The sequence below is a fragment of the Ovis canadensis genome, chromosome 11 (assembly GCF_042477335.2).
Source record: "Ovis canadensis isolate MfBH-ARS-UI-01 breed Bighorn chromosome 11, ARS-UI_OviCan_v2, whole genome shotgun sequence".
Taxonomy (NCBI): domain Eukaryota; kingdom Metazoa; phylum Chordata; class Mammalia; order Artiodactyla; family Bovidae; genus Ovis; species Ovis canadensis.
In genome coordinates this window covers 39,562,583-39,575,595 of record NC_091255.1, presented here as the reverse complement: position 1 = coordinate 39,575,595, position 13,013 = coordinate 39,562,583, and the positions used below count along the sequence as shown (strand labels likewise).

The 13,013-nt window shown below is 44.1% G+C and overlaps 1 protein-coding gene across 3 annotated transcripts in view; it reads right to left on the bottom strand.

Moving 5' to 3' along the window:
* MYOCD (myocardin) overlaps nt 1–12,461 on the bottom strand; it is an 85,785-nt gene extending 73,324 nt beyond the window's left edge. For 2 of the 3 annotated variants that reach the window (XM_069603581.1, XM_069603583.1), the window contains exon 1: nt 12,086–12,458. In XM_069603581.1, coding sequence (XP_069459682.1) covers nt 12,086–12,140 — 55 coding nt within the window. In that variant the 5' untranslated portion in view covers nt 12,141–12,458. Of the gene's footprint in view, nt 1–12,085 lie in introns of all 3 variants that reach the window. The other variant, XM_069603584.1, reaches the window with a different exon arrangement.
* Nucleotides 12,462–13,013: the final 552 nt, after the last annotated feature.

The following is a 13,013-nucleotide window of genomic DNA, read 5'->3' as shown; positions in this document are numbered from 1 at the left end:
GCAAACACCACCTGGGGTTGAAAAGAAATGAGGGACTTCCTTGGCCGTCCAGTGGTTAAGACTTCATTTTCCAATGCAGAGGGTGCAGGTTCGATTCCCAGCTGGGGGGCAGGGCTTAGATTCCACATGACTCACAGCCAAAAAACCAAAACATAAGACAGAAACAATATTGTAACAAATTCAGTAAAGATATTAAAATGGTCCAAGGACTCCCTTGTTGATCCAGTGGCTGAAACTCCACATTCCCAATATGGGGGCCTGGGTTCGATCCCTGGTCAGGGAACTAGATCCCACATGCTGTAACTAAGACGTGGCACAGACAAATAAATAAACAAATAAAAATAAATATTTTAAAAATGGCCCACGTTAAAAGATATCTTAAAAAAAGAAAGCAATGAGGAGAGTTAGCAGCAAATCTTATGACATAATCATCAGAGGCTAGTGGTTGGTAATTTACAAACAATATGATATTTTATAATAATATTAAAGGTATTTAAAAATACTGTACAACAGCCTATAGTATATGGATGTAGGGAAGGATAAAATGATGAATATTAATCTGTGAATAAAATTGCTAGCTTTGTTGAAGTCTATAGACACATGAAGGCAAACGGAGACGGGGCAGCAGAAGAAGAGATGGTTGAATGGCACCACCGATTCAATGGGCATGAGTTTGACAGACTCTGGGAGTGAGTGAAGGGTAGGAGAGCCTGGAGTGCTGCAGTCCATGGGGTCGCAGAGTCAGACACAACTTAGCAACTGAACAACAACAACAACAACAAGGGCATCCTTGTACTAGATCAAATACTTTTTATTTGCCTTTTCACTAAAGCCCCACAAAATTTCCATGGAGCAGGCATTTTTTGGTCCCATGTTCTCGGATGGATAAGAGGAGAGCTTGAAGAATATGCTCAAGTTCACAGGAATGGAGGAGCCAGAATCTGAACCCAGGTCAGCGAGACAGCAGGGTCTGTATCACAACATACATATTGGAATTTTCCAACATAAATTAACCAGAGGTCTTGTCAGTGTTCAGTCTCAGCTGGGGACCAGGTTTTCTCTGTTGTAATTTGAATGTGAACATGTTCTTGGATTGGTAGGAATTTATAACAACTTCAACCTCCCAGGTATTCAGCCAATTTGGCTCAGCAGCTCCTCCGATCAGGAACCTTTATCTCCTGTGACTCCGTGGCTTAAACATAAACATGCAAGCAAAGCCCACTGCTAATTTATGAATCACCCAAGTTATCCTCGATGACTACAAAAGATGCAGGAGACACTGAATAGACCATCGAAATAAGGAATATAGGAATATAAGAGAGAATAGAAAAAAGATTAAAGATTACTTATTGTCTAGATACCCGGAGATCATCACTGAGAATGGGTCTTTTTAGACTTTGTTCTATGCTTGAACGCTTCTGGTAGTTTCTGGTATGTTTTGATCCCTAATTTGCTAAGTTTAAAAATTCAACTTTCAAAATAGTTTCTGTTTAAAGGGAACCCTCATGCACTATTGCTGAGAATATAAATTGGTGCCTCCACTGTGGAAAATAGTATGGAAGTTCTTCAAAACACTAGAAATATAACAACCAGGTAATTCAGCAATTCCATTCCTGGGTTTATCTTTAAAGAACACCAAAATGTTAATTTGAAAAGATACACACACCCCAACATTCACAATGCTGCTGCTGCTGCTAAGTCACTTCAGTTGTGTCTGACTCTGTACGACCCCAGAGACAGCAGCCCACCAGGCTCCCCCGTCCCTGGGATTCTCCAGGCAAGAACACTGGGGTGAGTTGCCATTTCCTTCTCCAATGGATGAAAGTGAAAAGTGAAAGGGAAGTCGCTCAGTCGTGTCCGACTCTTCGCGACCCCATGGACTGCAGCCTGCCAGGCTCCTCCATCCATAGGATTTTCCAGGCAAGAGTACTGGACAATATTATCATCTATAAATGCCAAGATATAGAAATAACCAGAGTGTCCATCAACACCTGGATAAAGATAAATAGATGAAGAAGACATGGTATTTACACACAGTGGAATATTACTCAGCCATAAAGAAGAATGGAAATTTGTCACTTGCAGCAACGTGGATGGACTTGGAGGGCATTACGCTAAGTGAAATAAGTCATATGGAAAAAGATAAATACTGTATGATACCACTGATATGCGGGATCTAAAAAATACAACAAGCTATAACACATAAATATAACAAAAAAAGAAGCAGACTCACATATATAGAGAACAAATTAGTGGCTGCCAGTGGAGAAGATGGGGAGGGCCAATACAGGTGTAGGGGATTAAGAGGTACAAACTTCTGGGTATAAAATAGGCTCAAGGATGTGTTGTACAACATGAGGAATATAGTCAACATTTTGTAATAACTATAAATGGAAAGTAACTTAAACATCATATAAAAATTTTAAAAATACAAAAAAAAGAATGCTTTTTAATTGCCATTTGATCAAGAAATGAGATAATATGTAACATTTACTGACATTTCTCTGTGTCTTTGGGGAGGGCACTAAATTTAAAACTATCTTCTAGGGAGGTGGGAAGAAGGTTGAAGAGAGAGGGGACATAATATACCTATGGCTGATTCATGTTGATATTTGGCAGAAACCAACGCAATTCTATAAAGCAGTTATCCTTCAATTAAAAAATAAATAAATTTAAAGAAAATCATCTTCTAACATTTTATGCCTCATCAGTTACTCACTGTAAAACTGAGAATTGAAAAGTTCCATGTGGAACTTTACCTTGGATAAGAAGCCAGACTAACCAGTCATGAGGACAACAAAATTGAACGACTTCCTGAAAGGAGAGTTCCCGGAAATAGGAAAGTGAAAAACTGCTTACGGGGTATTTTCCAGTCCTTATCTGTGGAACAGGGACATTCCCAGGGGCTACTGGACTATATTTAATAAGAAAGAACTGATGCCTTTGTACCATTTAAGAGTCTAAGGGGAAAGAGACCCAGATTGAGGGCTGGATAACTTATTTGAGAGGTAGTGCAGATGGAGATGTTAGGCAAGACATACTGAGAATTTGAGAGGCTGTAATCACTGACCATTGCTACACATACCCAGTGATGACTGAGGTTCTAGATGGGGGACCCAATAAATACATTTTACAATATTACAGTGGCTTAAGCCACTGCTTCTACTGCTCAAATCCTACTGCTTTCTCTAATGATCTAAGGTGTCTGAATACAGCAAACATCAACTGCAGTGGCTGAAATGTAAGAGAAGTATTCTAGTAGCATCTATAGGGGAATAGGAGAATTTATCTTCCTTCAACTAACAGGAGAAAAGAAAGAAATGATTCTTTCCTCAGCGGTTCCAGGGAGCACTTTGCTATGCTCTGTAAAAATTGAAGTCGGGAATCAGCCTTATTTATTCTAAATTTCTGGGAATAAATGATACATCTTATTGTAACAAAATTTGGAGACCCTTGTTTTTTACCTAAAAATATTAATTCAGAGAATTTCCTGGTGGTCAAGCAGTCAGGATTCTGCACTCTCAGTGAAGGAAGTGTGGGTTCAATTCCTGGTCAAGGAAGGAAGATCCCACAAGCCATGCAGTGTGACAGGAAAAAAAAATTTTTTTAAAGCAATTCAAATCTAGTTAAGTAAAGCTTGACTTACCAGCTATTCTGGATGATGTCAGGATGGAAATGACTGCAAAAAATCGCTGATTTAAACAAATGCTGTCTGCTCAATAAAGCTGAAAATCTGAGTACTAAAATCATACGACTGGAAAAATTTGTTATTTGGCTAATGGTTGTTGCTGATGTCTTAAAAATCATATTTAGGACTTCCCTGGTGGTCCAGTGGTTAAGAATCCACCTGCTAATGCTGGGGACATGGGTTCAATCCTTGGTCCAGGAAGATTCCACATGCCATGGCGTAGCTAAGACCATGCACGGCAACTGCTGAGCCTCGCTCTAGAGCCTGTTCTCCACAACAAGAGAAGCCCCCACAAAGAGAAGCCCATCCCCACAACCTGAGAGCAGCCTCCATTAGCTGCAACGAGAGAAAGCCTGTGCATAGCAACAAAGACCCAGTGCAGCCCAACATTAACTAATGAAAAAAAATCTTATTTATGTCTATCGAACTCATCATTCCATGCCTCTCTCTAGTGCAATTCACAAGCCACCAGACCAAGTAATCCCTTCTCACGTGCGGAATGTAGAGAAAGCCTCAGTAATTCTACAAAGGTCTTTCCCTCACAAACGGCAGGAACCATTTTGCCAGCATGGAAACAGGTACCCAGCGAGCTGAGCTGACTTTCCCAGGATTGTGAGTCAGGGAGGGTGTGTGGGCTCCTGCATAGTTCTAAGTTCTACCCACTGGAGAGCGGGCATGAGACTTCAGAGGCTGGTACCTGGGAAATACACTTGCTGACTTCACCTTCCTGATCTAGGCAGAGATGCAAGACCATCCGATAAAAGACCAGGGAGGCTGTGCTGGGCACATGAGAATGAAGAAGATGAAAGACCACATTATGCGCCAACATCTCCTATTTATGTTCGGCTTTTCTGAGGTACGTAAAACCCTATGCCTCCAGTTGAGCACTTGGACATCTGCCGTGCAATCCTGTTAATTCTCCAGTTCAACTCAATTCGATCAGAAACCATTAAATTTGGTTCAATCCAATTTGACAAAATCTTACTGTGTCTGTCATGCACTGTAGCAGATAAAAGAGGAAGGCTACTCTTTATGGTCTTAAAAAACTTACATTTTCATTTTTCCAAAGATGCCAGGTACAGTAAATTGGATTCATTATTATCCTTAGGACAGGTCACATTGTCATCACTGACCCATGAATGCTGTTGTTCAGCCACTAAGTTGTGTTTGATTCTTTTCGACTCCATGGACTGCAGCATGCCAGGCTCCTCTGTCCTTCACTATCTCCCGGAGTTTGCTCGGATTTATGTCCACTGAGTCAGTGATGCTATCTTCCCATCGCATCCTCTGCAGTCCTCTTCTCCTTTTGCCTCCAGTCCTTCCCAGCATCAGGGTCTTTTCCAGTGAGTTGGCTCTTCGCATCAGGTGGCCAAAGTATGGAGCTTCAGCTTTAGCATCCGTCCTTCCAGTGAATATTCAAGGTTGATGTCCTTTACTATTGACTGGTTTGATCTCCTTGCAGTCCAAGGGACTCTCAAGAGTCTTTTCCAGCACCACAATTTGAAAGCATCAATTCTTCAGCACTCAGCCTTCTTTATGGACTAACTCTCACATTTGTACATGACTACTGGAAAAACCATAGCTTTGAGTATATGGACATGTGTTGGCAAAGTGATGTCTCTGCTTTTTAATACGCTGTCTAGGTTTATCATAGCTTTTCTTCCAAGAAGCAAGCATCTTTCAGTTTAATTCATTTGCTTAATAATCAGCGTGCATGTCACCACCAATCAAGCTAAAACCAGCATCACGATAACTTTCTCTTCCCCTTGGATCACATCCGTATCTAGTCTCCCTGCGTCTCCCACTCCAGAGGAAACTACTTTTCAGAATTCTGTATTTATATCCACTCATTCTTTTTTGTTGTTGTTGTTGTTAATAGTTTTAAGCCCCTACCCTTGACACCAATATGCCTAAAAATATATATAGAAACATACCCTGTTTACTTTTATTGTTTCTAAATAGTATTTGGTGGGAAAATAAAATGTACTCATTCAAGGCATTTTTAACAGTGCCTAATCTATGCCCATCACTGTTTTAGGTGCCAGGGAAGAAAGCAGTGAAAATGAAGGAACAAACAAAAATTCCTGCCCTCGTGGACAAATACACAAATAACCAAGTAAAACTAAGTTTAGTGTCTGCTGTAGTGGTTAGAGCTATGGATAATAATAAGGATGGTTAGGTGTGGAGGGGAATTTGGGGGTGTTGCCATGGTAATGAAGATGCTAGGGAAGCCAACCACCCACCCCTAGTATATGAGGTGAAAGCAATGGTCTCAGGCAGGTGGCCTGACTGAACATTCCTCTAGCTTAAAAAAAAAATCTATTTTTAAATTTGTTTTTGGCTGCATCGCACCAGCTTCACTCTGGTTGTGGTGCCCTATAGCATGTGGGATCTTAGTTCTCTGACTTGGGATTGAACCTACATTCCCCTGCATTGGAAGGCAAATTCTCAACCACTGGATTATCAGGGAAGTCCTCCTCCTCTGGTTTTTACAAAAGATTTTAAATTCCTACTTAGGCCTTGAAATACGCTCATCTAGGATCCAGCTAACTGTGTTGTCACATGGGCTTTTAGACAGCACAGCTTAAAGGAATCGCACACAGAGAATTAGAGGGTTGGCTCTAACATCCCATGTGAGGACACGAGCTAGGTCTGTTTTGCTCCCCAAACAGACCCCCAGCTCCTAACACAGCCTCCCTTACAAGGGCAACAGGAAAGAGATATTCACGCATGTCTGTTGAATGAATGCATAAATATGTAACTCTCATATAGCATTTTTCAGTACTTTCCAGGTGGCCTGTGAGTTCCTTGGGGACAGGGATTATATATAAGCCTCTGATGGATATTCCTGGGATGGGGCACTGGTGACAATAAATAACAGAGGTTTGAGGAGTGAGGTGGGGGAAGGAAAAGCATCAGAGTTTACACCTGGCTGGTGCGGAGGGCCTGTCAGTGACCTACGTGTAGAGATTAACCCCATTAGAGAAATCACGCTCGGAAACTGTGAGGCTCTGTGTCCAGAAAAAATTTTCCATGATGTGTCTATCCAGCTAAACTTGCCCTCTGAGGTGCTGCGTGAATGAAGGTGAAACATGGCTGGGAATCACTGCCTTTTAGAAGCTCATAACTGACATTAGAAATAGTAAAGTCTTCAGAAATTCTGCAATTAAAAATACAATTTAAGTTTTCACTATACTCTCTTCCCTCTTTCCATTTTTTTGTTTTGATGTGAGCTATTTTTTTGGAGGACTTTATTGAGTTTGTTCCCATATTGCTTCTATCTTGTTTTTGTTTTGTTTTTCCCTAAGAGGCATGTGGGATCGTAGTTCTCCAACCAGGGATCGAACTCGAATCCCCTGCATTAGAAGGTGAAGTCTTAATGCCTGGACCACTAAGGAAGTCCTTGCATCCCTCAAATTTCCTGCTGAACAACTTTAACATACTATGACATGAGTCTTCTGGGGACCACCCTGCAGACAACAATGGGATTAAGGCTGGATAATCCATATGCAGGGAAAAGGGCTGAAGAACACAGTCTGTAGGACAGAGGCATGTGGAGGGGTTACAGCGAGGAATGGCATAGTGGCCGCCACTCTCACAGGCAGAATAATGTCTCTTTCCCCAAAGATGTCCACACCCTAACCCATGGCACCTGAGTATGTGATCTTAACTGTTCTTATGGACTCAGCTGTGCCCCCCACACACCCACCACATACTAAATTCACATGCTGAAGCACTAACCTCTGTATGTGATAGTATTTTTTTTTTTTTACAGACTTGGTTTATTTACTTTACTTATTTGGCTGGCTGGGTCTCAGTTGCAGCATGCAGGATCTAGTTTCCCGACAAGGGATCAAACCAGAATCCTCTGCCCTGGGAGATTGGAGTCTTAACCACTGGACCATCAGGGATGTCCTTGGAGATGAAGGACTTTGGGAATAACTAGGTTTGAAGCCTTTGGGAATAATTAGGTTTAGACGAGGACTCCATAGTGAGGCCCTCGTGATGAGATCAGGGTCCTTGTGAGAAGAGATCAGAGACCTCACTGTCTGTCTGCCTGTCTTTCTCTCTGCCATGTGAGGACACAGTGAAAAAGCGACCGTCTGCAAGCCAGGGAGAGAACTCTGACCAGAAAATTACCATGATGGTAATGCTGGACTTCCACCCCCAGAGAAAATAAATGTCTGTTGTTTTGCTACCCAGGCTATGGTGTTTTGTTCTCGCAAAATACCAAATTATGAAAAGAACACTGAACATATGAAGCAACTGAAAAGACTGCCTTCAGAATAAACTTAGAATAATAATGGGCTAATCATAAAGTCAGGGCTTCCCTGGTGGCTCAGTGGTAAAGAACCCGCCTGCCAAAGCAGGAGACGTGGGTTCTATTCCTGAGTTGGGAAGATCCCCTGGAGAAGGAAACAGCAACCTACTCCAGTATTCTTGCCTGAGAAATCCCATAGACAGAGAAGCCTGGCAGGCTACAGCCCGTGGGCTCACAAGAGTCAGACACGATTTAGTAACTGGATGAAACTAACAAGTTATAAAGATGGCAGGTATGAATTATTCATCAGTCCACGTAAGAAAAAGTTACTGAACATCTACTGTATGTCCAGTTCCCCAAGGATATGACAGTGAAAAAATGACATAGTGATGCTTTGATGAAGCTTATAGTCACCAAAAGTTTACAGAAGTACTCGGGCTATTCATTCGGGAAAATTTAAAAACTGCAAAGATGAACCACTCAGATCCTCTACTTTGTAGATGAAAAAAAAAAAAGAGATCTGAAGAGACCAATTAAATTTGGTGAATATACATAGTTTTATAGCCCAGCTACCACAGAAAATGCAGAACGTCCAGTGTAGGTGAAAGTATGCTCCTAATATTGCAACAGGCTAAAAACTAATCATTGCTTATCTCAAATTCAACTAGGCATCTTGCATTTTGATTTGCTAAAGCTTGACAACCCTAAATTTCTGGGAGATAGAGTCAAGGTCATGGCAGAAACCAGCGTCCACCTTTGTACGGGCTGTTTGAATGGGAAGAAGAGAAAAAGAGAACAAAGCAAAAGAAACACAACAGTTCTTTAAGAGGGAAACCCGCTAATAGACCTCTCTCTCTCCTTTTTGATCCTTTGTGCATGGCGTGTGTGTCTGTGTGTGTGTGTGTGTGTGTGCACGCATACGGGTCCTTGTGTCTTACTAGCACAGGATTATGGTAATGAGGAAAATTATCAACAGTGGTACTGACTACAGATATTGACAGACCTAGAAGACAAAATACAATAAAATGTGGTTAATTCAAAAACAACACTAAAATGACTGCACTTAAGTAGACTGTCTATGATGTATGCCCAACTGACACACAGCCCGATCACAATTTTACTTATTCCCAATCTTTGCATTTTCACAGAACCATAAAATGTTTCCCAAGGGTGGGAGAAATCACCGAGCCCAACCTAGACATTTACAGATGAAGCAACCAAGAGTCACAGGGAAGAAATGACAAGCCTAGGACCACCCTGTGAATGAATATGAATAATAGAACAGTATTTTTTTTGATGGGTTACTAAGTGCCAGGCATTTTTAAAAAATGCTCTACTTGTATTTCCACATTTGTCACAACAACCCTATGATTCTTGTCATTATTCAAACTAAACAAATTGGGGCAGAGAAAATTATGTAATTTATCGAAGGTTGCAGGTTATACAGCTGATAAGAACAGGTACCTGCTAAAAACCCAGGGAGTCTGGCATTCCAGTAGGATGAATTTAGATCACTAAACATGTCTGTCCGTGTAAACTTTCATATTTATCGCTCTGGTAGCAGACTTTGTAGTTCAATAACAAGGCCACTCAAATACAGTTTATAGAAAGTCAGTTGGAAACGGTTACCATAAGGTTAGTTTCAGAGTGGAAACAGTTATCTGCTCCCTTATAAAGCAGTCCTACCATCTTACTATGATCAGAGAACAATTTTGTTTCCTGCTTTTTGAAACATTTTAAATGAAGTACACCAGAATCCACTATCAAAGCAAACATTAGCAGTGAGGTACAGTTTTATGAGTTTACATTTTGAGCAGTTTGTGAAAGAAAAGGAGAAGAAAAAAAAAAAAGAAAGAAAACAAGAGAGAAAGAGAGAGAGAGAAATCAAAACAGAGAAGAGGCTTCTTGATCCATTGTTAGCCATAAAGTAAACCGAGGACTCTTGAAGAGGCCCTTGGGCTCTCCTGCTGCCAGCCAGATTTCTGTGTTCCTGCAGCTACAGCAGCAATGATCTCCAGGAAGAATAATCACATAAGAAAAATGATGTCTACTTAGTTTTACATTCAGTGTGTCTTCTTCTCTATCTTTCAAGACATCATCAACTCCTAACATCTCAGATGACCAAACCACTTTGTCCATTTTCAGACCCTCTGTTTCTCTGTTTATCGAAGGGAGAAGATTAAGCACGCCTTTGTCTGCTTTGACAGCACGTTTTCCCAAAGCAACACTTTCTGTGACACAAAAGCATGTCCAAGTTAAAACAAACAAACAAACAAACCAAGAACAGCAAAAGTGAGGCTGCCATTGGAATTCTCAGAAGCTCCAGGGTGCAGGTCTGCAAGGCCTGCCTGGGACACACAGGACTCCACCAACCCACCAAGGCAGGAATTAGGAGAACCGTCCGACTCTCCTCTGCACTGCAGCTGAGGGAAGCATCGCTTGACAAGCCTGTTCCGAAATTCCACTATCAAGTACACCCCCAGATCCGTCCAGAGACAAACCAGGCCCTCCCCCGGCCCTACAGGGAACTGGTGAGGGTGTATCTGAAATGTGTGGAGCTTCTCACAAAACAAACTCACATCCTCTGCTCTTCAGAAAGGTGGCAGTGTTGCCCTGCGGTCCCGACCAAATTGCGAAGCGGTGGCCGTGTCTCTGCGTCTCTAGTGGATTAACGGACCAAGCACCTCACCTCAGCACGGGAAGGATGGATTGATTAATCCACTGCAGAACCTAGTGCCTCGCAGACTCGCCCCGCATCTTCAGGGCGCTGAGTCTTGTTTCAGGGCGCTTTGTCTTGAGCCTAAGTTCTCAAGTTTTTATCTCTCTTTGACAGCACAGAGCCATAGAAAATCTCCATGGGATCCCACAGACATCTAAAAGCCAGGCGCACCTAAGGAGGTCCCAGAGGGCCCTACTTTACAGCATCCACTCTTCTCATTTTTTGTAACCTCCTTCCAAGTGACATGCTGAGTGGTCCCATGTAGAAAGGCTATGGAAAACTTAGCAAACTATGCCAGCATCCTTATAACACCTGTTATGGGAAATGTCCACATCACAGTTTAAAGTAACTCACAGCAACTTCTGGGCTTCCCAGGTGGCAGCTGTGGTAAAGAACCAGGGCCTCCCAATGCAGGAGGTGCGGGTTCCATCCCTGGGTCAGGAAGATTCAACCCTCTCCAGTATTCTTCCCTGGAGAATCCTATGGACAGAGGAGCCTGGCGCGATACAGTCCACAGGGTTGCAAAGAGTCAGTCATGACTGAAGAGACTGAGCATGCAGACATGGCACCTTCTAGGTAGAAGCTGTACCATGTATTGAGTTTGTCATCACTTTCCTAAAACCAATATTCTACACAGAGCTGCTGAGAAAGAACTGAAGAAGTGACCCTGTCTCAGTGTGCAGACCCGCACACCAATATCTTCCAGGGGTGAGTACACACACCAGCCTGTTTGCGGGGCAGTTAAAGGCCCTGTCTCCTCCCCCACTCACCTTCCCTCAGTGTCCGCGGAGAAGTTTCTCTATCGGGACAGAAATTTGGGGGGAAAGTCTCCATTTATAAATATCAGATGGTTTGGGAAAAAATATTTGTGGCACTAGACTTTTTTTTTTCCCTACAGTGATGTCATTTTGAATACTTGGTGAGCTCCAAATTTGCTATTTTTGCTTTCCCCAAGTGACTTTTTTTGGGAAATACATTTGTTTGGATTAGCTACATTTGAAGTGGCTCCCGTACGTAATGTCCAGCGCCAGGTTATCTTCTCACAGTTCTTAGCTCTCAAACCTGAAATCCCCATGAGCTCCTTTTCAAGGTTACTCCTTTCATGATGCACACCCCTCTCCCCCCCCCCCCCCAATTTTTTTTTTCTAGTCACAGATTCAGAGACAAAAATAAAAGGATTGGCCTTCTCACAAACCAAACCACCTCTGCGGCTCAAAGCATTGACAACAGAAGACGTGAAAGCCACCTCCCACCCCTCCCAGGCTCATACAATTCTTGACTTCCCAAATGTGCTTCTGGGGGACAGAGGTGCAGGAGCCAAGGTGGGCTCTGAAACGTGCACTGGAAAGCAGTGTGCAGCTGAGACGTGGAAGAGCAGGAAGAGCTGAAGAAGGAACGCTCAGTGTCTTCGCCCTACCTGATCTGAACTTGGTCCTAATCAGCAAAGAGTGCTCAGACCCCAGGAGTGTCATGTTGAGTTGAGTCTCAGACAGCCGCTGGTCCCTTAGCCAGACGCCCCCTGATGTCCACCAGGAACGGGCTCCCGGGAGCTCAGCTGACCGAAGTGAACAACCCAGAATTCATCCAACTCTCCGCGAGCTCCCCTGGGTAGGAAGGAGTACAGCGGCAGCCAGGGACCGAAACCCGTGTCCCCTGGAAAGCGGCGGCCTCCCCGCTCGCCACAGCGAGGCTACTGCGCTCTCGGCCGGCGGGACCCTGCGCCTCCTCGGGGTCTGGCCGGGCGCCGCGGGCATCCCAGGCGTGCGCGGCTGATGTCATAGGCTGCCCGCTCCTCGAGCATCCCCACCACGCCTTTATGAAGGTCCCCAGTTTGCTATCTGATCCTTTTTTACTACTGACAGGAGCTCAACCAATCAGGAGGAGCGAGGGCGCCCGGGACTCGCAGCCGCCGGAGTCCCGGGAGCCGGTCTGGACTCCGGCTGCGCTGCGGTGGGAGGCAGGGATGCGGGGGCGCGGGCGGGGGGCGGAGCCGGGGAGGAGGGGAGCGGAGGGGCGCGGCGCTGGGCGCGTAGGTGGGCGGGCCAGGTGGGAGGGTGGGGAACCCGGGGAGGGGGCTTTCCTTCCCCGCAGCCTGGGAGACGGCGGGGGTGTGTAGGCGGTGTGTGTGTCGCGCCGCAGGAAGACGCTTGCGCTCCCGCGCTCCCGGGGCGCACGGAGCTCTGACAAACAACCTAGGATCCCGGCGTTCCCAGGGTCCGCACGTTCTCTCCCCATCTGCAGAGGCAGAGACCGAACAAACATCCCGCAGTTCCCTTATCAAACCTGGACACACGTCCACGGAGAAAACAAAACGCCTTTGATTTTTCTGGGAGTCAGAATGGCTG